The 24,131-nt window shown below is 43.9% G+C and overlaps 2 protein-coding genes across 2 annotated transcripts in view; both read left to right on the forward strand.

Annotated features, from left to right (window-relative positions):
• Positions 1-29: 29 nt before the first annotated feature.
• LOC134176219 (mucin-17-like) lies at positions 30-13,840 on the forward strand. The gene is made up of 3 exons (XM_062642902.1): positions 30-138; positions 572-1,142; positions 3,401-13,840. Exons 2-3 carry the CDS (start codon positions 588-590, stop codon positions 13,595-13,597), a joined length of 10,752 nt encoding a protein of 3,583 aa, XP_062498886.1. The 5' UTR covers positions 30-138; positions 572-587; the 3' UTR covers positions 13,598-13,840.
• Positions 13,841-18,979: 5,139 nt separating this feature from the next.
• Positions 18,980-24,131, forward strand: part of LOC134198637 (uncharacterized) — a 5,768-nt gene continuing 616 nt past the window's right edge. Inside the window, exons 1-3 of the mRNA XM_062668047.1 lie at positions 18,980-19,035; positions 23,186-23,308; positions 23,373-24,131. The exon at positions 23,373-24,131 is cut by the window's right edge and continues 616 nt beyond it. Coding sequence (XP_062524031.1) covers positions 23,194-23,308; positions 23,373-24,131 — 874 coding nt within the window. The 5' untranslated portion in view covers positions 18,980-19,035; positions 23,186-23,193. The remainder of the gene's footprint in view (positions 19,036-23,185; positions 23,309-23,372) is intronic.

Below are 24,131 nucleotides of genomic sequence, written 5' to 3' on the forward strand. Positions count from 1 at the left end.
TTCTCTTTGAGAGGTTTGTCTTGGCTGTTTGCATCGCCGGACGATGCCTTTCGCGTTTGATTTGCGTTGATCGAGTTTGTGGAAGGTTGTGTAGTGTCGAGGTGCCGTAGGGGGCTTGGAAGCTCTTCCTGCCTACAGGTAGAGAGACTGGGAAAGATTTGTGGGTCGTTGTCGTTCGTATGTGGATCGTAATTGTTTATTTTGTTGTTGCAATTTTCGTACTGTGGCGAGGACGTGTTGATTGGATGTCGATGTTGTAGATTGCTACAGTGTGTGTGTGTGTGTGTGACGTGCTAGATGTGTGTCTGTCGTGCGACACGCTCGCTGTCTTTGATTGGTTCTTGCGTTGTAAACTTGCTACATGTGGCTCGTGAGTGTAGCTAGTCGTGAAGCGGGCGTGTTGATTCGATGTCGACGTTGTAGATTGCTACAGTGTGTGTATGCGCTGCATGCGTGTCTGTCATTGGACACGCGCGCTGTCTTTGATTGGTTCTTGCGTTGTAAACTTGCTACATGTCGGTCGTGAGTGTAGCTAGTCGTAAAGCGAGTGTGTTGATTGGTTCCTTACTAGGTCGTCGACTTGCTACATGTCTGACATGCGACGTGGCCAATGGTGTGAAGACACGGTGGAAACTCCCATCGCACGCATTGGAGGGGATCGAGAGCGACAATCGGAGGAGAAACGGGATGAAGCGACATGTAGCACGTCCGACTGCTGTGACAGGTTGACGGGAAAAAATCCGGTCTGTCTAGATGTGGGAGGCGTAAACAGACGACCATGTGGTATTTCACATTCAATACACGGGAGACTAGAGAGACATTCAAGAAGTTGCTACAGTCGGACAGCAAGCTGCTACAGTCGCACAGCAAGCTGCTACAGTCGAACGACAAGTTGCTACATTCGACGTCTACTTGCTACATTGTGTCTACTTCTCATTAGCAGCGCTGTCAACACTGTAGCGGCTAACGACTTCGCATCACACTCGGATTCCTACGGCACGTCGGATTTGGAGTCGCTGCTTTGGATGCGAGACAGTGTCAGTGTGGCGGATGGTCTGCAGGATGTCGTGGCGGTCGTTGGTAAGGCGTTTCGTTATGAGTTGCCAGCTGAGGCGTTTCGCGGCTATGTGGATCGCTATGAGGTGAGAAGTGGGTAGTAGCGTTTGCGAGGTGTTGTGGGTATAAATTGCATGCCACGTTGAAAGGTGAGAATACCGAGTGGAGGTGAAATCCTATAACCGGAAGTCGGCCATTTTGATTCTGCATTAGGGTCTTCTCTTGGGTTTAGGTTTTGTGCGTGTGTGGGTTTGTGTGGGATTGTGTGTGGATGTGGTGGCTCTATTAGTGACGCAGGGCTTGAGTATGGCCTCCTGGATGTTTAGCTAGTGGGCTCCCAGAGTTGGTTTCCATGGCAATGTGTTATGATTGTGACTGCACATCTAAAAATTTGTGATGTCTTGCACACGTTGAGTCACACCAGATGTGCATTGCTATTCCACCAAATTGTGACGTTCCTGTTTTTTATAGTTGGCAGGGCATATTTGAGGTTTAGTGGCATGTGATGTTAGTGAGCTTTTTTTGTTGTCGTGATAATGAATTCTGCATGAGTTATTTGACACGTCATAGTGACATCAAGACAGGAAGGAAGGTGATAGGTGGGTGATGTCTTTCTATTGAAATTGGCCAATGTAGTTGCTACATGATGTTACAGTTGTCTAAGATGTGAGGCTCTGTAGATTGATGTGAGGCTGTGTAGAGTGATGGGAGGCAGTGTAGAGTGATGTGAGGCAGTGTAGAGTGATGTGAGGCAGTGTAGAGTGATGTAAGGCTGTACACACACACACACACACACACACACACACACACACACACACACACACACACACACACACACACACACACACACACACACACACACACACACACACACACACACACACACACACACACACACACACACACACACACACACACACACACACACACACACACACACACACACACACACACACACACACACACACACACACACACACACACACACACACACACACACACACACACACACACACACACACACACACACACACACACACACACACACACACACACACACATACACACACACCTAAATCCCAAAAATCTTAAATGTCAGGAGCTGCCTCTCGAGGTCAGGCCCCAGCTGTTAAGCTGGGCCCTGTGCGCTACTCAGGGAACTCTGGACCTGTGCTAGCAAACTTCTGGAGCCAGGCCAAACACTCGCAGGAGCACCGACTTGTGAAGCCAACTGTGGTGTGAGCACCCGAAGTCTCACCAGGACCCCAGTGGCTGATGTCACGTCACAGCCGATGGCCGCTTAGGACCCCAGTCAATGACCAGGTATTTATACTTGGGAGTCGAGAGAAGCAAACGTGTGTTAGTTTCTTGCTTAAAGAAATTATGACATAGCTCGCCATATCATTGTGACTTGAACTTGCGACCCTCCAAGGTCTCGGATGTAAACACTCCGTAAGATGACTCTAACCAACTGAGCTATCGCACCACATACACACACACACACACACACACACACACACACACACACACACACACACACACACACACACACACACACACACACACTGGTGTGTCTCCTTTGATCAAGCGAATTATGGTTTATCCTACTCTACAGTGTGATAGCTACTCAGGGCTCTGTCATATGCTCGTTTAGAAAAGTGACACCATGACACCCTAAATATTCATAGCGACACCTAATTAATGGGTCTCAATACAACATAATGATTATGCAAAATGGTCTGCTCATTGTTGTTGGCATTAAGATTAAATGCTGGTTGAGTTGGACAGTAAAGCAGTTACAAACTGTCAAATATGATCTCTATTTTGGCTTGAAGTAATGCTGTAACAGAGACAGGATATACTGAAGAATACAGTGATGTACGTACGTGATGGAGGTCGTGTGGTGCATTAGTCACACACATAAGCTTGTTTTTCCATGTGGGTGTGATCTACTGGCAAGGAGTTGTAGGCACATATTTGGCACAAAACCATAACGACATTTGGAACCAGAAAGTTCCTGATTTATTGTCTTAATTTATCTGGCTTCATTGACTTGTCATGTTACCTTATCCATTACTCATGAACGAATGTATGTCTTCTTCATCATACTTCATCATACGGTTTTATGGATTTTTGATTTTTTTACTAGCTGCTTTGATGTGTGTTTGTGATTGGTTGTTTGATATTGAATGTGTGTTGCTAAGACATTTGATATCAATTTTCTGTAGCTAGGCATCTAATATTAATATTTCGTTGCCAGGCATTTGATATCAATTTTTGGTTGTTAGGTATTTGATATTAAATTTCTGTTGCTAGGCATTTGATATTAACTTTCTGTTGCTAGGTATTTGAGTCTGGTCAGAAGTTGTTGCCCGAGTGGTTGAGCTTTGATTTATCATCACAGAAGTTCATCGGTGTGCCACAAAGTAAACACGTTGGGTTGACATACATTGAAGTGATGGCACACGGAGCTGTTAACAAGAGTGCTGATGCGTCACTCAACTCAAACGTCGCATCAGACATTTTTGTTATTGACGTAGAGCAAGTGCATCCTATTGGACAGAGTCTGATCGACTCGTGGATGACGGAGGGTTCTCGGACAGCAGAGAAGTCGGCTCTTGCTGATTGCACACAAGACTCTATGTTTCGTTTGGCGACACTTCAGTTGGACTCATCAATTGATTCACTAGATGGAAGGTCGAGATATTGGCTGTTGATCAGCATTTCGAAACAATTTAGGTTGACAGTGTCAGATGTGAGCGTCGGAGATAAACCATTTACAGAGCAGGAAGACTACCGGTTGATGGTAGTTGATAGTGAACGTGTAGGCGATGCTGTGTGGTGGACAGAAGGATGTGACAGTGACAAGTCAGTCAACGAGAGGTTGGTGAAATATCGTACTGCGCTACTGGGCATTGAGAAAGATGGAGGGAAGGTGGGAGTACATGACATCAGCGTTACCGAGTTGATTCTATCTACAGGCTGGCTGACTCGTAGACATCGAGTGAGGCGACAAGCGGACATGTCGAACCACACAACGACTTCCATTATGGCTACACCCACGGTCACTGTTGCTATGCCGACAGTCAAAGGGTTAACACAGACGATCTCACCGACTATAACTCTTGGATCACTCAGTCAACCGAGAGTTTTAGTCACAACTATGAGGGTTAACACACTGGGTACTCTCTCACTGACTGTTAGCACTCCTTCTGTGTCACCGTCTGCTTTTTCGTCAGTGGGTACACCAAGTACGGTACCAAGTGCACCTCGACCGACAGTCCCATCGACTGTCATACCGACGACGTCTCTCAGCAGCATGACAGTCGATTCGAGACCAGTGCCATCGGTCACCACAGTTGCATCACCCGTTTTGCGTCTCAGTTCTATCTTCATAGCAACCGTGTTGCCGTCGAGTAGACCAGTGGTGACAACGAGTGTGGAGGCGACACCCAGTGTGTCGTCACTATTTGTATCTAGTCGTACTTTGTCTAGATCATCGCTAGTTACATCAAGCAGCGTTTCGTTAGAGCCTACGAGGTTGACAGTGTCTATACCCGCTTTGAGTGTGAGCTCTTTGCAACAGTCTACGTCGATTGTAGTGACACCTACGATTGTGTTGACACCAAGTTTGGAAACAAGTTCAAGTGCATTTTCTTTGTTTACTTCGAGTGCGTCATCGTCAGTTGAGACTACTGTTGTATCTGTGAGAACTACTCAGTCGAGTGTTGTCCTTTCTGCTTCGTCGGTGGCTACACCTTCAACTACAGTCTCACCGATTGTGTCAGTTGTGACGGATGAGCCGAGGAGTTTGAGTCGTTCTGTTACGCCAACAAGTCAAGAGACTTTGCTTGTGTCGCCTATTTCAACTAGTTTAGTAGTTTCTTCGACATTGACGTCAACAGTTGTGTCACCTGAGGTGACATCGTCTGTCTCTGTGCTATCATCGCTGGGTGTTTCAACTGATGTGACTCCATCTGTTGATGTGACTTCATCTGTTGCTGTGAGTTCATCTGTTGCTGTGAGTTCATCTGTTGCTGTGACTTCATCTGTTGATGTGACTCCATCTGTTGATGTGACTCCATCTGTTGCTGTGACTCTATCTGTTGCTGTGACTCCATCTGTTGATGTGACTTCATCTGTTGTTGTGAGGACGCTGTTGCCTACTGCTTCACCTGTTGTGTCACAGACTGGCGCTTCTGTGTTTACGTTACGTTCAACGGTGGTCATCTTGTCGGAGACGTTGGTGTTCTCACCATCAAGTTCACTAGTCTTGTCATCAGTGGTGACGTCATCTGTCTCTAGCATTCCCTCTGTGTCTTCTAGCCAGACAGTAAGCGTCACTTCATCCTTGGTTTCTGCCGTTTCAATAGAATCTCTTGCTCCACTGACGTCTGCTGTGATGTTGACATCGGCAATCTCAAGTCTTTCGTCGTCTGTTAGTATGTCAACTAGTACGTCCAGATTCTTTGCTGAGTCGCCGTCAGTGACAACATTGATTTCATCGTTGTCATCATCATCTGTTGATCGTGTGGCTGTAACTTCAGCGAGAATATCAAGTCGATTTACGTCTGTTCCAAGTCCATCTATTGACTTTACATCATCAAGAAGACCGGTCACAACTACAACACGGCTTGTTGTATCATCAACCTCTCCATCTACGCGAATACAACCGCCTGCAACTGCACCCCTGACTACCATCAGAGGAACTGTGAGTGTTACTTCGTCAGTGCCTGTTTTCACACGCCCGGGATTGACAACAGTGATTGCATCTCCAACGGTTGATGTGTTTACCAGTACTTTATTGACATCGAGTCTTCCAGAGCCATCAATGAGACTGTCCAGTGTGTTGACAACAGTAGGAGTGTCTACTCCTACTGACCAACCATCAGTGACTTCATCAGTAACAGTATCAACAGTAATTGCATCTCCAACGGTTGATGTGTCTACAAGTACTTTGTTGACATCGAGTCGTTCAGAGCAATCAATGAGACTATCAAGTGTGTTGACAACATTAGGAGTGTCTACTCCTACAGTCCAACCATCAGTGACTTCATCAGTAACAGTATTGTCGTTGTCCTCTCGTCCAGCAACTACATTTGGTACGAGTTCATCAACCGTGTTGACAACCTCGTTATTTGTTGGACTGGAACCGTCGACGAGTGTGCCTTCAAGAGTGTTGACTGTTACAGTTACACCATCAGTAGTTTCCTCAAGAAGAACGTCATCCATTTCTTCATTGTCATCCATTTCTACAACATCTATCATCAGTGACTCTTCGGTTGTGTCAGCGGTGTCTCTATCATCGGCTGTTGAGTCGTCACGATCGTCAATGAGAGTGTTTACTCCCACAGTCATACCATCAGTGACCTCATTGTCAGACCGTATATTAGACAGTGTTTCTGTTTTATCAACGTCTCCAGTGAGCACGCGTATTATCAGCAGCTCAGTTGTATCAACAGAGTCTCTATTGTCTGTTGAGTTGTCGGCATCATCTTTGAGAGTTTCTACTCCCACAGTCACACCGTCAGCGCCTTCATTAGTCATAACATCATCAGAGCGAACGTCTTTTTTGTCTCCTTCTTTGGTGACTACAATAATTGTGAGTAGCATTTCAACAACGTCTTTGTCATTCGTTGGGCTGTCACAATCATCATCGAGAGTGTCTACTCTTACAGTCACACCATCAGTGCCGTCATCGGTTATGCCGTCGGTGACTTCATTGGAGAGTTTATCAGTTTCATCTCTATTGGTGTCCACAAGCAGCAGCTTAGTTGTATCCACGGTGTTTCTGCCGTCTGTTGAGTTGTCGCGATCATCTTTGAGAGTGTTTACTCCAACAGCCGTACCGTCAGTGACCTTAATATCAGGCAGTATATCATTTTTGTCTATGTCTCCTGTGAGCACACGTATCATCAGCAGCTCAGCTGTATCAACAGAGTCTCTGTCGTCTGTTGAGCTGTTACGATCATCATTGAGAGCCTTTACTCCCACTGTTATACCTTCAGTGACTTCAATATCGGACAGTGCACCGTCTTTGCCTACATCTCCAGTGAGCACAAGTATTATGAGCACACGTATCATCAGCAGCTCAGCTGTATCAACAGAGTCTCTGTCGTTTGTTGAGCTGTTACGATCATCATTGAGAGCATTTACTCCCAGTGTCATACCATCAGTGACATCATTATCAGACAGTGTATCGTCTCTGCCTGTGTCTCCAGTAAGCACAAGCATTATCAGCAGCTCAGTTGTATCAACAGTTTCTCTGTCGTCTGTTGAGCTGTTACGATCATCATTGAGAGCATTTACTCCCAGTGTCATACCATCAGTGACGTCATTATCAGACAGTGTATCGTCTCTGCCTGTGTCTCCAGTAAGCACAAGTATTATGAGCACACGTATTATCAGCAGTTCAATTGTATCAACAGTTTCTCTGTCGTCTGTTGAGTTGTCACGGTCATCTCTGAGACTGTTTACTCCTACAGTCATACCATCAGTGATCTCATCAGCAAGAAGTCTGTCTTCCTCGATTTCTGTAGTTACGTCGTTTGTCAGCAGTGTATCAACTCCGTTGTCGACTACGTCATCTGTGCAGATATCATCGTCGGCACAAGAGTCACGATCTCAGAGACCATTGACGCCTACAGTCACACCATCGATATCAACACTTACATCAGGGCTCAGACCATTTTCTTCTCTTCCTTCAACCTTGTTGATCAGCAGCTTGACTGTGTCAACCGTGTTTCAGTCATTTGTTGTATCGTCATCAGTTGAAGTGTTGTCACCAGTTGGAAGGTCTACACCAACACTTGAACCGTCCGTTTCTTCACTGAAAACAACAGTCATCTCTACTTCTCCAGTCGTCTTTACTTCTCCAGTCATTACACTTGCAAGTAGTTTGGTGAGTGTATTAGCAACTTTGCCATTTTCCATCAGAGTGTTGACATCAATGAGTGTCTCTACTCCTACTGTCACGCCTTCTCGAAGTTTGGCATTTTCAGAAAGAGTCTTAAGTGTGTCGTTATCAGTTACTTCGTCACCAAGTCCCACATCATTGTCTCTACCAAGCACACTGTTTACATCAGCTCTGACGACTGTTGAGACAACAGCATCATCGAGAGTATTTAGTGATATCCGAGCGACACCTACGGTGACGATTTCTTTGCCATCTAGATCATCAGTAGCGTCACCTGTTGTCACGTCACTAATTCCTACAACAACATTGACTCTAAAATCGACGACTCAAGAAGTCAGCTTTTTTTCCAGTGCAGAAAGATTGTCAACGGTTGCTTTGTCAAGGACACCATCAGTCAGTCCAAGCATACCATCAGTCAGGCCAAGCATACCATCATCTTCATCGTTTGTCGAAATGTTGACAACGCTTGCTCCTAGTGTGACTGTGGCAAGTGTGACTTCATCGTTTCTATTTGGAGATCTGTTGCTTACTACTACATCGATACAATCTCGGTCACGTTTGGTCTCGACTCCAGCTGTAACTTCTTCTCCAACCATTCGGTTGTCGCCTTCACTATCTACAGAGACATCAACGTCAAGTGTCGAATTGACTTCTATGGCTCCTACATTATTACTGACTCGGTCTGTGGTTATGTTATCATCTCCAGTTGTTTTATCATCAGTAGTGACACCATCTGTAACACCAACTGTAGAGTCAGTATCGACTGAAAGGGTCTTATCACTGGTAGAAACAGTTACAAGGCAAGTGACGCCTGTTTTATCGAGTCTAGTGATTGAAACTGATTTGAGGACAACGGTTGTGCTTTCGAGATCGCAGTTGCGTCCCACAAGAACGCCATCTGTGACTGCATCAGCTGTGGTCGCTGAGTCATTTGTAACTTCATTATCTTCAGTTTCAGAGTTGTTTACAGTTTCAGAGTCGTCTGTGAGTCCATCGCCTCGTGCCACTGAGTCATTGTTGGTGCCAACAAGTGTGCGGCTTTCTCTCACTCATTTTGCTACTCCCAGTAAGACACCATTTCCACCGCTCACCAGGAGTGATCTTGCAACGTTCACTATCAGTCCCAGTGTCCTGTTTTCAACTCCAACAGTTTCACTCACACCGCCACCGTCGGTAAAAATGTCAAGTACCAGTGTGATTTTTTCCACTCCTTTTACATCAGTGGCGAGACCGACACTTGGACCTCGACCTACAACAACTGTAGCACTCACTGCAACGAGCAGTTTAGTTGTGTTGATATCATCATCAGTGTCAGAGTTTGAGACTTTTACCTCAGAAGTCTCACTTTCAACTTCTGCTTTTTCGGCTGTCTTTGTGTCTTCATCTGTGATGACGACTGGATTGGTTGATGTCGAGGTGACACCAACATCAGAGCTCCTGTCTTCTGTTTCTACGGCAGTTTCATCTAGTGTCTCTGCTGTGGTATCATCGTCATCGTTCACTGTTGATTCAGACTTTGTGAGTTTGGTTTTCACCTCGTCCTTACTTGTTCAACCAACTCCTTCTATATCAACATTTCAGACATTATTGGTCACCTCTCGTATTGCTACTTTTTCAACTCCTCGGCCGACTATTGTTATCTCATCAGTTTTGACACCCACATCAATTAGATCAATTACAACGATTACGTCAGTTACACCAATTACTGCACGACCGTCGTTGTCAACATCAGTGGCAATGTCATCTACTGAATCGATAGTTTTGTCTGTACCTTCGTCTACACCAGTTATCAGACAGACTCCTACAGTAACTCCCTCATTCTCGTCTTTTTCAGTGAGCAGGGAAACAACGTTGTTAGCATCGATTACAATAGCTTCTGCCATTACTATACCGTCTTTAGAGACTGTGGCTACGTTGTCAACTAGTTCATTGGTGATACCTTCATTTCCACGGACACCATCACCGACACCATCTGCACCACCCGTCTCATCTGCCATTGAAACTTTGGTCAGCACAACAGTAATAGTCTCATCTACTTCGTTTGTTGTGTTACCAATCTCTTCTTCTCTACTGACGCCATCACCGAGTCCTTCTCTACCACTTTTCTCATCTACCATAGAAACATTGTTTAGCACAACTGTAAGGGAAACTACTGCGTTTACTGTGTTGCCGATCGCATCAACCACCATTGCCACAACTGCTATTCAGAGACCGTCTCCAACTGTTCCTTCAGCAAGATTTACTTCAACGAGTTTTACTTCAGCCAGTTTTACTTCAGCAAGTTTTAGGGCGTCTGATCGTGTGCAGACTCCAAGTGTAACTCCATCCATTCAATTTAGAACGACCACATCTTTGATGACGTCATCATCCTCAATATTTTTTGTTGAGTCGAGTGAAGAGAGCAGTGTCTCCTTTCCCACTCTGATTCGCACTGTTCCTTCTCCATCAAGATCTCTCATAAAGACGTTTGTGTCGCTGACACCGAGTCGCAGAGTAACAGTTTTCTCAACTCCAACACCTTCTGAAATGTTGCCAGTCATAAGTATTAGGACGACTGTAATAATCGATGAGTCATTCTTCACGCCATTTACATCAGCACTACAGACATCCTTTGTGTCGACATCTATTGCCACCAGTAGTGCTGTCACAACTACATCTCTAGCTACATCTCTAGCTACAGCTCTCACCACATCATTGTCTCTGGAATCATCGGAGCTTGTGATCTTGACATCTAGTTTGACTACTTCTATACATTCAACTTTCTCATTCTCGTCATCTCCATTTATTTCCACTGGTACATCGTTGTTGATGTCGACTGTAGAGAGCTTAAATAGGTCAGTCGTTGAAATATCATCTTCTCTTGAAGTAGTGACATCCACACCGGTGTTAACAACGACTTTTGTGTCAACTGCTGTCCTACCATCTCTCATGACAACATCATTTCCGATTCTTGAGTCATCACTCTTTTCTTTGCTTTCCAGTGTTGTAATAGCCAACACATCGATTGTGGAGACGTCGAAGTCTCTTGTGGAGTCTGTTGAGTCATCGAGTCCTATTCAAGTAACATCTCTTTTGCAGCTTTCTTCTTCACTTGTTCCCACACCAACGCCGTTCCCAACAGAAGTCTCTTCGGTTGTCATCGCTTTGAACTCCTCGTTTGCACCAGATGTCTCTGTGTTTGTGACTGTAAGCTCAACAGGAACATTGAGTGTATCGTCGTTCAGTTCATCACCTTCACAGTTGTTTTCTTCTCCAGTGATTGCGTTTATCACATCTTCAGTTGAACAGACAACTTTGAGTTTTTCATCATTCTTTGTATCATCATCTCCATTTGTGTCTCTTCTAACGTCATCAGCTGATACTGTTGTGTTCACTAGCAGTGTGAGGAGTGTCTTCTCTACTCAGGAATTGAGTACTGTTGTCAGTTCTACGACGCAATTAGTGCCACAGATTACAACTTCTGTGGTGACAAGTGAATTGACGCCATTGTTTACGTTTCAGTCATCTTTTCAAAGCAGCAGTGCTGTGTTCTCCACACCTGCTACAGTATCTCCTCTCGATACATTGACTGCTCTGACTTCTCTGTCTTCTGTTAGTTCATCAACGTTTGTGGGTTTTTCAGTTAGTTCATCAACATTTGTGAGTTCTTCTGTTGTCATCATGTTGACACCCACAGAAGTGAAGAGTTTGTTTTTGTTGGAGACATCTTTAGTCTCTTCTATTTCTACTAGTCAACCGTTCATCACAACTTCTGTTGTCATTCCTACTTCCTCGTCTACTCCTGTATTGCTTGTCTCGTCTCCGTCTCTATTGTCAACATCTTTTGCTTTCAACTCAACAACAGTCTTCTCACCCGTTGTGTCTTCAACACTAACTTCATCCAGATTGCTTACATCAACACTGCAATCAAGCTCAAATGTGTCATTAGTTGTTGTGAGTACGACTTTGTTAGTGACAAGTCAAGTGCTTGTGTCATCAACTGGCGAAGTTTCATCTACTCTTTTGTCATCAACCATCATCTCATCCACTCCTTTGTTGGTATCAAGTACTGCGTTAGTTTCATCTGCTGCATTTGTCTCATCTACTCCTGTCATTTCATCTCAACTTGTGTCATCAACTGCATTGGTTTCATCAACTGCGTTGGTGTCATCGACTACGTTTGTTTCATCTACTGAGTTTGCATCATCTACTGCAGCTTTGTCTTCCTCTGTTGTTTCTAGTTCTTTACCCCTCAACTTGACTTCTCTCCTGTCTTCATCTCCGTCATTTTCATCACCATCAGTCAGCAGCAGCAGTGTTGTGTCAAACACCACTCTACTGTCTCCTTCTTCAAGTCTTTCTCCTGTGGTCACATCAACTGCAGCCACGTCAACTGCAGTTCCTTCGCCTACGCCAACGACTCCTCCTACACCAACGACTCCTCCTCCTAATAATCCTCCTCGCATTGTAAACAGGCTGCGTGCTGGACCTGCTGGCTTACTGTATGTACCCTATTCACTCCAGATCCCAGCAGCTACATTCTACGACGACGAGGACGATGTAGACACAAGAGGCCTTGATCTCGAACTTCGTAATCTTGATGGTTTAGAACTGCCACCCGACTATTGGGCTCAGTTCAACAAAACTAGTCAGACTGTGGCAGGGATACCATTGGCGTTTTCAGATCTTGGACCAGCAACTTTCGTCTTGGAGGCAAGAGACAGTGCTGGGTTAGTGACAAGATTGGCTTTCACTATTTTGATCAATTTCAATTTCCTGACAACGACCAACACCCTGGTTCAGACATTTGACGTCGACTTCTCGTCGTTCAATTCCGATTCTTCACAGAAAGCCGATCTGGTTGAGAGACTGTCAAGTGGAGCTGGAGTCCAACAAGACTCGATGCTTGTTCAGTCCTTCACATCCGGTAGTGTTCGGTTACTATGGTCGATAGCAACGGAATCTTCATCTGATTGTGATAAAATCGATGAAGCCTTAGCTCGGATGGAGTCACCTAACGGGACCCCCACGCCTCAATTCGTTTCCATCATGGGTCCTTTCCCTCCAGTAGGTTCAATTGAAGTGACAAGGAGTGGACTGTGTGCTGTGACTCCACCAACTGTTTTGAATTACGTGTCAGGGTTGAGACAATCAGCATCGGGACAACAGAGTGACGAAAGCTCATACAAGAGTCACGTGCTGCCTGGTGTAGTGATAGCAGGCGCACTGGTGCTGCTAACTGTCTGTGTCCTGGCTTTGTATCGCTGCAGAAGAAGGAGCCGCAATAATGTTGAAGAAGGCACATTTATTGATCGTCGACCGGTTGTATTTGATAATGAATTCATCGACGATGCCGTTGATATGGGCCGACCAATCAGACCGGCCGCTGTGTTTGAGTATGAACGAAGTGTGTCGCCACCAAGCTTTGTGGACAGTTCGCGCACAACTGGAGATGCAAGCAGCAGTGGGGTGGAAGGGGGAGACGAAAGTAGTGAACATTCCGATGGAGGAATAAGACGCCATTACTCTCCACCTTATCAGCGGCCTCCCCCGCCCGCATTCCATCCGGGGATTGGATTAGAGCAGCGACCTAAGCCGCGTGTACCCGTATACCGGAGGCCGCCGTCATATCAACCGCCCACGTGACCGGATGTGGAGAGAAATTGTTGATTGTATATGTACACTGTGTTAGTAACATTTATAGACTCTTTTCAATGGCATGTGTTCGTAAAATGCTTTTAGAGGTATTGCTAACTCAACCACGTGGTTTGCGTACTGGACAATTGTGTGGTTGTAAGATGGACGATTAGATTAAGATTATTGGCTGTAGTTTGACACTGCCTTTTGACGTATGTTTCCTGCTCTTTAAATAGAGATACTTTAATTAGATTAATGTGTGGTGTGCTTGCAGATCGAGCGTGCAAGTTTTGTCGTGTGTGTCTCGTGATCGTCTTCGTTTGTTGTGTGTTGCTGTGCTGGTTTTGTTGTTTGCGCTAATTGTGCGCTGGTATTAATGTGTTGTTTAATTGTATTTGTTGTGTTTATTTTTGCTTTAGGTGTTTGTGTTAGTTGTCTGTGTTGCTTTGGTACTAGGTTCTTTGTAGTTTGTATTTGTTGTTGTGCCGGTTTTGTTGTTTGCGCTAATTGTCTGTATTGCTTTGGTATCAATGTGTTGTTAGTGGTGGTGTTGTTGTTTGTGTTTGCTGTTGTGCTTGTTTTGTTTCTGTTGTTTGTGTTTGTTGTCTGTGTTGCTTTGGTATGTTAATGTGTTGTTGTTGTTGTGTGTGTGTGCGTGTGTGCGTGCGTTCATGTGATTCTCTTGATTATATTATCTCACTAAAAATGTTGTTCGAGTCATTATCTGTCGCGTGCGGCTAGACTATCTCTACACATTCAGAACGATACGTACATGCACTGGATCAGCAACAAACCAAGTTGAATTGTGACGAAAAGAAAGTAATCTGCAGCTAACGATTTTGAAAGCTTAACTTTCGTGGAATTCTATAGAGTCATGCATATCAAAAGCTGAAAACTTTAATCTAAAGAATGCTGAGTATACGCTCTGTTTTCAGATTCTCTGAAAATTCTAGAAATTTTCTAGCATAAAATTCCAGAAATGCTAGAGACTGTAATCAATTACTCTTGGCTGTCATAATTCAGGAAATTTTATTTAAGTGGGCGTGGCTTGTTTTTGGTCAATCGCGCGAGTTTCACTTTCAAAGCGAGTGTGTGTTGTTCGCTTCGGACGTCGGTACTTGCAGTCGTCTCAATTGGTTAGTTGTGATGGTTCAGCTCATTTACTTAACTAATGCTTTGTGCGCTGTAGCTCTAGATCTGGACCCCATGATCATGATCATGACAGAAGACATCCGGAGTAGTACCTCTAGCTATAGTTTCGACGACAAAAATAGTAACCAAACGTCACTTGTCCATAAATACGAGTACTACTACGAATACTACCAAACACCAGGTAAAGATGATGGTGAGAAATGAAAAACCGTATGAATCTATAGATCTACGGTCTCAGACCAATTAGGGAACGCCTACGTATACGATTATCGAACCGTTTGTAACGTGAGCAGTGGCGTACGCAGGCATGTTTCCAGGTTGCCCGGCAACCCCCCTAGAGGTGGACGTTACCGCTAACGGTACACAGATGTCTGGGAATTCGAGGCTATGTTGTAGCACGTGTCTAACGCGCTGTCTTCTCACTGCTACACGTGCCAGTCAGGAATGAAGCGTCAGTTGACATTGTCGCAGTTTGTAACAGGGCCTACAGCTGCTGAAGATGGACCCCTCGGAGCGGAGGCTCGAATTGACAGTCAGCCGAAGCGGACAAAGATGAGAGTAAATATCAAATATCAATTAAACCATTAATATCAATATTAATCTAGATATTGATATAAAAACAGTTATTAAGATCAATATTATTGATATTAATATGGAAACCCCCAGAGAAATCCTGGGTACGCGCCTGCACTGAGCGTACTTTCCAATGTACTTTTGACATGATTAACCCTAGGGTTCAACTTTGAAACAGGCCCGGTACGTTTCAGAATTAGAGTCCTCTGGAATTTTGGCTTAGCTTGCGAAAGAAAGGTTGCACAGAGTCGGCAAACAGACCGTTGTGGAGCTCTTGGTCTTCCAGTTATCACTGTTGTGGTTTCCAATTAGCTGGGCGTATGTAACTGTTAGGAACGTCACTTCCTGTTTGGGAGGAGCTGGGCGGGGCGTGGTAGATGCCAAAGTCCCTAAAATCTCAATAGCTATCAGTTCTGCAAGCTGTCCTCGTTGTCAACTGTAGCTCAAAGTAAAACCCTGGAGACAACATTAGCTAATGAGAGATTGTAGATGGTGAACTCCTGTTTGAGATGTGAATATTTGCCCTGCTGTAGAGATCAAGGTGGTCTCTAATGGCCATACTTTGGGGTTAGTAGCCACTCCCCAGACTTCCGGAGGACTCCAATTCTGAAACGCACATTGGGTGTATTTGTCTTAATTATATATAGTCTAGTGCTTCTGGCCCTAGATAGGGATATGTCTAGTAAGATAGACTTGGAAGCAGGTTTGTCGTAATAGACAAAATAGAAGAATTACGCTTAAGAAGTGAAAAGCCAAACGGTTAAATTAATTGAGTGTAGAAATACAGATTGAGAAAATGTTTCAGTGCGCCCCCAAATCTCAGACTCTGGCTACGCCGCTGTTGCATGACGCCTGCGCTGGCTGCGCATGCAGACAAATAATTGTAGCATCACGGAAGATAGGCCGTTTTTAGTGCGTTGTGTTTGGTAACAGTTGCCCAACTAATCATGCATAGTACATTGGAAAGTGTGTATATATATATATATACGCTCGCGCTATAGCGATATAGTTAGTTCTAGATTAACCGTTCGCTACTAATCGTAGGCGTTCGATAATAATTGGTCCGGTACCTTTTAGAGCAAACTTGATCTTATAAAACTCTTTTTCCTTTTCTAGTTTTGTCCAGTTATCCTTTCCATGTCGTTGTTTGGATTTTACTTTCACTAGGACTTAGTGGCAACATATTGGTTGTGGTGTGGAGACTTACACAGAAAAGAGATCAGAGATCGTCTCCTCTCTCAATCCTCATCATCATGCTAGCCGTTTCAGACTTCTTCTAATGTGTTCACTTGATTCTTATTCAGAGTTTGGTGGTTGATGTTAATCTAGACCAAACAAAGCATCTGTCACCCACCACTGCTCGTAACATGTGCATGACAAGTGCATTTCTGTCTTGGTTGTCTTGTTTCACAGCTCAGTGGGCAATTTTCGATATTGCAGTTTACTCGTTTCAAGCAATGAGCGAGTTCTGTTCTCGTTGTTGCTGTTCACTAGTACGCAAGCGAAATCTGATCATCACAATCATCTGCCAAGTTTTGATCAGCCTTGTAATGATTAGTGTCTATACGTTTTCATACGACAATTTTAGTATTGATTACTTGTTTGCTCTAAGACTACAAGATCATAATTACACGGATACAGGAGATGATGCTGTTATCGTTTACTCAAGACGTGAACGAATTACTGAAATTTTTGGACGTTGCGCTTGGGCACAGTCGAATGGATTTAGTTATTGCACTGATGACAACCAGACGGCCATTCGAAATTTACAATATTGCAGCATGAGTGGTTATTCCACCGGTGGTCCAGGTCCAGACAGCTCGATAGAAGCAATACTAAGATCAATCGCATTAGCGTCTGTGAATACTGGTCTTACAACGACATGTGCTTTTCTTTATTTATTTTTGTGTCGAAAACTTCGTGCAAGAGCAGCAAACGTAACAAGATCTGAAATGCACAAACTTCAATTACGTTTGAGTCTAATTGTTCTCCTAACTAGTTTATGTTGGATTCCTGTGACTTTAGTACACTGGGTAACAATTTTTGATGATGCTAGTATGTCTGATGTGGATTCTTGGTCAAGCGATACTACTGCAGCAAGTGTTCTTCTCGTCTCAATCAGTCCAGCAGCTAATCCTCTCATCTACACATTCACAGGAAAAAACTTTTTACTTTCAATTCGCAAGTTTTGTAGACGAATGAAATGCCACATATCTGGGAGACGAAACAGTTCCAACTACCGTGACGATCACATTAGTGGAACTAAACGTTGCAGCTGTATTCCATGGGTCAAATGCGTTAATCCAGATAAAGAGATTGATCCAGACGACTGGCGTACTGAAGATACTTCCGACTGGAATTCTGATCAGAACAGACTCTTGCCATCTATCCATGAGTCAAGTGAAACTATCTAATAGATTCACATCGGCTACTGTTGCATGGATAAATCAACAGAGTAATTGTTTGCAATGTGCATCATTGCATTTTACGTTGCTATCGTCTGCATGTTGATTATGTTTGTACAAATATAAGCTACTAGCAACAGTTATAGCTACACACTAGATACTGTATGTAGGCCAACTAGTAGCTATATCTTTGCTGATTACAATGCCAATATTATTGCTATCGTCAATCACCATTGATGCTATCCAGTCATCAGTATTGGAAACGTGTTTCTGGTTTGTTCGTTTCTCTAATCTATAACAAATACCGAGATACACGCGTACGTTAACTATCACGTTTGATATCAACAAAATATTCAAAATTGTTACTGATATTAGACGACTTAAATACGTCTATTGTCAATAAATTAACTAATTTAAATATTTAAACATTAATTGTACTAAAATTGTAATAAATAAATAAATAATTAATTACTTCAACAATGTATTGAAGTATGAATGTCACAATACTCTGTTACATTTTGTAGTAATTACGGTTTTTAAAGTGAAGAAGTGTGTGTGTGTGTGTGTGTGTGTGTGTGTGTGTGTGTGTGTGTGTGTGTGTGTGTGTGTGTGTGTGTGTATGAATGTGTGTGTATGAATGTGTGTGCGTGCGTGCGTGTGTGTGTGTGTGTGTGTGTGTGTGTGTGTGTGTGTGTGTGTGTGTGTGTGTGTGTGTGTGTGTGTGTGTGTGTGTGTGTGTGTATGAATGTGTGTGTATGAATGTGTGTGCGTGCGTGCGTGTGTGTGTGTGTGTGTGTGTGTGTGTGTGTGTGTGTGTGTGTGTGTGTGTGTGTGTGTGTGTAATTTCTCTTGATTATAATTCCCACTCTATTCGAGTCATTATCAGTCACGTGCTGCACGTGATCTCAGGAAATAGGCCGGGCAAAGCTACAGCTACACTGTACATTCAGAACGAAACCTACATCGTACAGGTGCACTGGACCAGTAACAAATCAAATTTGTATTGTAGCTAAACGAGGTAAGCTTTAGCTAAAGATTTTAAAGGCAAACAAATTTGCGGAATTCTTTACATTAATGTGGCACTTTGAATTGCAATTATCACATTATGACATTATTCGTAGCTGCCTTAACTTTAAATTTAATTAAATAATTAACGGCTTGTTTACGTGCATAATTTTTGGTGCTCTAATAAATTGGCATCCGGACTGCATTCTATATTTTGCACTCGGTTCCCGTATTCACGGAAACGGCGTTCGCATACGGGAACCCGGCACGACGGTGGCGTCGTCTACCTTGGAGTGTCGTCTCAAATTATTGGTTAGCCGGTCGTCGATACGGAGCGCGTTCGATTTGCAGTTCTCGAAATGGAACCGGGAGCGTGTTAGCACCATCGGAACCGACGAAACTAGACGCTAAATCGAACACGAATTTTGCTTTCGATTTCGATGTGCGCAGATTTGACGTAATGACAGCAACCTCTGACAGAGTTGCCATCATTGTTGCTACTGACGCTGTGAGATCTAGGCTCGAGAGTCAGCTGGTCATCTCCGGGAGTAAGACCGGCTGGAGACATTCGCCACACAAAGGAACCCGCTGACTCTCTATCCTCCAATCAGGATTTTACACGTTTGGTTAGTGTTGTGCATGCACGTGTATTCATGATAACTGCCGATAATACAGGGCCGGCGGAGCCTTCCAGATGGTGGGTGGGCAGGCCTTGCTTGGCTAGGCTCCGCCCACTTGACAACTTTTGACTAAAGCTAGAGTATGGCGTGCCATCTCTGCCAAAACTCCTACAACGCAAACAGACTGCAGTAGCACAACGCAAACAGACTGCGGTAGTACAACGCAAACAGACTGCAGTAGCACAACGCAAACAGACTGCAGTAGCACAACGCAAACAGACTGCGGTTGCACAACGCAAACAGACTGCAGTAGCACAACGCAAACAGACTGCAGTAGCACAACGCAAACAGACTGCAGTAGCACAACGCAAACAGACTGCGGTTGCACAACGCAAACAGACTGCAGTAGCACAACGCAAACAGACTGCGGTAGTACAACGCAAACAGACTGCAGTAGCACAACGCAAACAGACTGCAGTAGCACAACGCAAACAGACTGCGGTTGCACAACGCAAACAGACTGCAGTAGCACAACGCAAACAGACTGCAGTAGCACAACGCAAACAGACTGCAGTAGCACAACGCAAACAGACTGCGGTTGCACAACGCAAACAGACTGCAGTAGCACAACGCAAACAGACTGCAGTAGCACAACGCAAACAGACTGTGGTAGTACAACGCAAACAGACTGCAGTAGCACAACGCAAACAGACTGCAGTAGCACAACGCAAACAGACTGCGGTAGTACAACGCAAACAGACTGCAGTAGCACAACGCAAACAGACAGATAGTTTATGGCCTAGATCAATCGCGTACATATGAGGATTCGTCGAATTTCGAGATGGTGCGAACGAACCGATCTACTTAGAATTAGTACCTCCGATATTATACTTTGGCATCGTGTTGAAATAATAGAAAAGGTGTATTGACAAATTGCTATAAAAATTTCTATTTTAGTAATCTCACGCTGAACAGTAGGCATATTCACTAGATACAGAGCTTGCGGCGCTTACAGAATTTTCTAAGTTTTCCACTACACTTAATTTTATATCGTGAGATGATAGATACCGGCTGGGGCTTCCCCGTCAGATGTTTAGAGGCGTGGTCTAGATGATCCACGCAAATGTCCTCTAGCTAGATAGTTGCTTGAAGTCTTTCCAAATCGACTAGACGTCAACTTTCCAGTGTAGGCTAGACGTTGATCTCGTTGATTATAGATGCCCTAGACGCGTGCCTTCATGCCACGGGCTTCCCTCGCTCATCGCCGCAAGGAATGTCTCACGATTGAGCGTGACGGTTGACGAGAGCCAGGTGCAAGTGCTTACCAACTTGTTGTGAGAGGTCGGTCGCGTGCCAGTTGAGGCTTTCTCATGAATCTCTTAATTGCATTACATTGCATGCGTGCCAGAGGCGTGGCTGGGCGTGGCTAAGCTAGACGCAACTTTCGTCTTTCAATAGAATTGAATATTGAAGTCACCGGCAACCGCCCGCGCGGTGTCATAATGCCGTTTATGAGATATGGCTCGCGCTAGCAGCTGCGGGTAACTTTCTATTTACATTTAGTACGGAGAAAGAAAATTGCATCGGAGGCTCTAGTCTATTATTCATAATTTACGAAAATTGGACGGATGGAAAGATTGAATCTATTTGCAAAGTAAACGAATATTGAAATGACAATTGGTCTTCAGTCAATTTCTATTTTCAATGTAATGGAATATTGTAAGAGCAAGCAACGCCAGTCAATTTCTAATTTGACATTCAATTTTCAATTTGTTTCAAAAATTAAAAATGAAATGGACGAATTGACCACGCCAATTCAAAATTTAATATTTAATTTTTAAATTAAATTGAATATTGAATTTAACATTGAAAATTGAACTAACGTGCTTGCAATTTCAATATTCCATTGCATTGAAAAAGAAAATTGGTTAAAAAAAGTGTGTTTTCAATATTCGTTTTAATCTGTAAATAATTATAGTCCGTCGATCAATCAATTTTCAATTTTCAATAGAATTGAATATTGAAATTGCAAGCAACTTCTAGGCTATTTTCAATTTCTAATTCAATATTCAATTGTTGCCGGAAATTGAAAATGGAATGGACGAATGGTCACGCACCTACTGCAGTCTGTTTGCGTTGTGCAACCGACGTCTGTTTGCGTTGTGCTACTACAGTCTGTTTGCGTTGTGCAACCGAGGTCTGTTTGCGTTGTACTACAGCAGTCTGTTTGCGTTGTGCAACCGCAGTCTGTTTGCGTTGTACTCCCGCAGTCTGTTTGCGTTGTGCTACTGCAGTCTGTTTGCGTTGTACTACCGCAGTCTGTTTGCGTTGTGCTACCGCAGTCTGTTTGCGTTGTGCTACTGCAGTCTGTTTGCGTTGTGCTACTGCAGTCTGTTTGCGTTGTGCAACCGCAGTCTGTTTGCGTTGTGCTACTGCAGTCTGTTTGCGTTGTACTACCGCAGTCTGTTTGCGTTGTGCTACTGCAGTCTGTTTGCGTTGTGCAACCGCAGTCTGTTTGCGTTGTGCTACTGCAGTCTGTTTGCGTTGTACTACCGCAGTCTGTTTGCGTTGTGCTACCGCAGTCTGTTTGCGTTGTAGGAGTTTTGGCAGAGATCGCACGCCATACTAGAGATAGGGTGGAGTCTGGCTAGAGACAGCGTTACTATAGGATAGTCTAACTTTGGTTGGTTTGTCTCATCTGTAGAGGTGAACAATAACTAATTTATTTTAATCAGCTATACCATTTTCCGGAAGTTTTTGCCAAACGCCTGTTTGTGGAAGTCTCGTTTTCGAACGATGGGTGGGCCACGGCCCACCCGGCCCACCCTGCTCCGCCGGCCCTGTGATAGCAGTGCCCATCGCTATCGGCTACTATTTGTAACTGTCTGATATCACAATTCGTTAGCGTGTGAGCATGTCGTCTTCTCTTTTGTCTTTCTTTTCGTACTCGGAGGATTAGGCAGCGCATGCAAAACAATCAACTTCTAAACACTCGAGGTGTCGTACGTTGCATGCATTGAACGAGTACCGTGCACGCATGGTCTAGCTAAATAGTTTTAGTCTAGACCCTAGAAAGCGTGGTATTTGCACTCAACGCAGTGCGACGTGCAGAGCTATGATTTGCTTAGGTTGCGGTCGACCTTCGGTTGGTCTCTGTGGTAAACTTTGAATGTAGCGATCTTAGAACGAGAGACAGACAACGAGAAGAGCTGGAAAGAGTCGACCTGTTGTCTGTAGGCTTGGATGGCACGTGTCGAGACTACACGCACTTGCGTCAGAGCGAAATTACATTAGCGAAGAGGCAATAGCGACGTGCATCCCGATCGAGGATGCACAAAACATTGAACGGTACTCTCATTGGAAGATAGAGAGTCGGCGGTTTGTTTGAGTGGCGAATGTCTAGGGTCTTGATGTGACCGGCTGTAGGCTAGATTCCGAAGACTGTTCTATTGTGGTGATAGGGACTACTGAAAGTCTCCAATGTTGACCTAACTAAAACCTCGCTTGAAGTAATTACTGAGCAGGTCGATTGTAGCGTCAGGTTGAAAGTTCTCGCTCCGTTTACTAAACGTCCGAGAATAAAACGATATAATATATATATATATATATATATATATATATATAGGGTGTGGTTATCGTCGCAGTTGCAACACTTGCACATGAGCAGTTCCAGTTCGGAGTTGAACTCATCTAGTTTGAACTGTTGAATCGTTCAAGCAGTTCCAGAACTAGAATTTTAGCAAATCGAACGCAAGTTGTGCGCTACGTCTAGACTCCGCAAATCGAACGTACGCGCCCATGGTTTTAACGAACTTGACTGATGTACGTGTTACTTGCTCTAGAGTAGATCATGACAGAAGGGAGTAGATCTGCATCTAGTGTCGATGAGGAAACTAGTATCCAAACCACAATCAATACATTACAAAGCGACGTTGTATTTAAAGTTTACGAGCCATCTGATGACGGTAAGAAATGAAAGCAATAAATCTATTTAGCGAACGTGGTTTTAAACTTATTTCTTATCTCTAGTTTTGTTCAGTTATCCTTTCCATGTCGTTGTTTGGATGTTACTTTCACTAGGAATCATTGGCAACATATTGGTTGTGGTGTGGAGACTTACACAGAAAAGAGATCAGAGATCGTCTCCTCTCTCAATCCTCATCATCATGCTAGCCGTTTCAGACTTCTTCTATTGTGTTCACTTGATTCTTATTCAGAGTTTGGTGGTTGATGTTTATCTAGAGCAAACAAAGCATCTGTCACCCACCACTGCTCGTAACATGTGCATGACAAGTGCATTTCTGTCTTTGTTCTCTTGCCTCACAGCTCAGTGGGCAACATTTAATATTGCAGTTTACTTGTTTCAAGCAATGAGCGAGTTCTGTTCTCGTTGTTGCTGTTCACTAGTTCGCAAGCGAAATCTGATCATCACAATCATCTGCCAAGTTTTGATCAACGTGGTCATAATTGTTTCTTACACAATTGGATTCTACATATACGGTTTTAGATCTGATATTGATGCCATGTTTGGTCTAATATTTGAAGATTTTGACAACTACATCTACACTGTTTCCTCAAAGCGTGTAAGTATTGCCGAAATTTTTGGGCGATGTGCTTGGGCACAGACAGATGGATCTGGATTTTGTGGCATTTCAAACATTACTGAGTCACAGACACACGACATGCAGACAACTGTTTACAATGACGATAATTGCGGTGATGTAATAGGATCAATCTTAGCATCTCTAAATACCGTTCTTACAATGTCATGTGCTTTTCTCTATATAT

Source organism: Corticium candelabrum, chromosome 2 (genome assembly GCF_963422355.1).
Source record: "Corticium candelabrum chromosome 2, ooCorCand1.1, whole genome shotgun sequence".
Lineage (NCBI taxonomy): Eukaryota > Metazoa > Porifera > Homoscleromorpha > Homosclerophorida > Plakinidae > Corticium > Corticium candelabrum.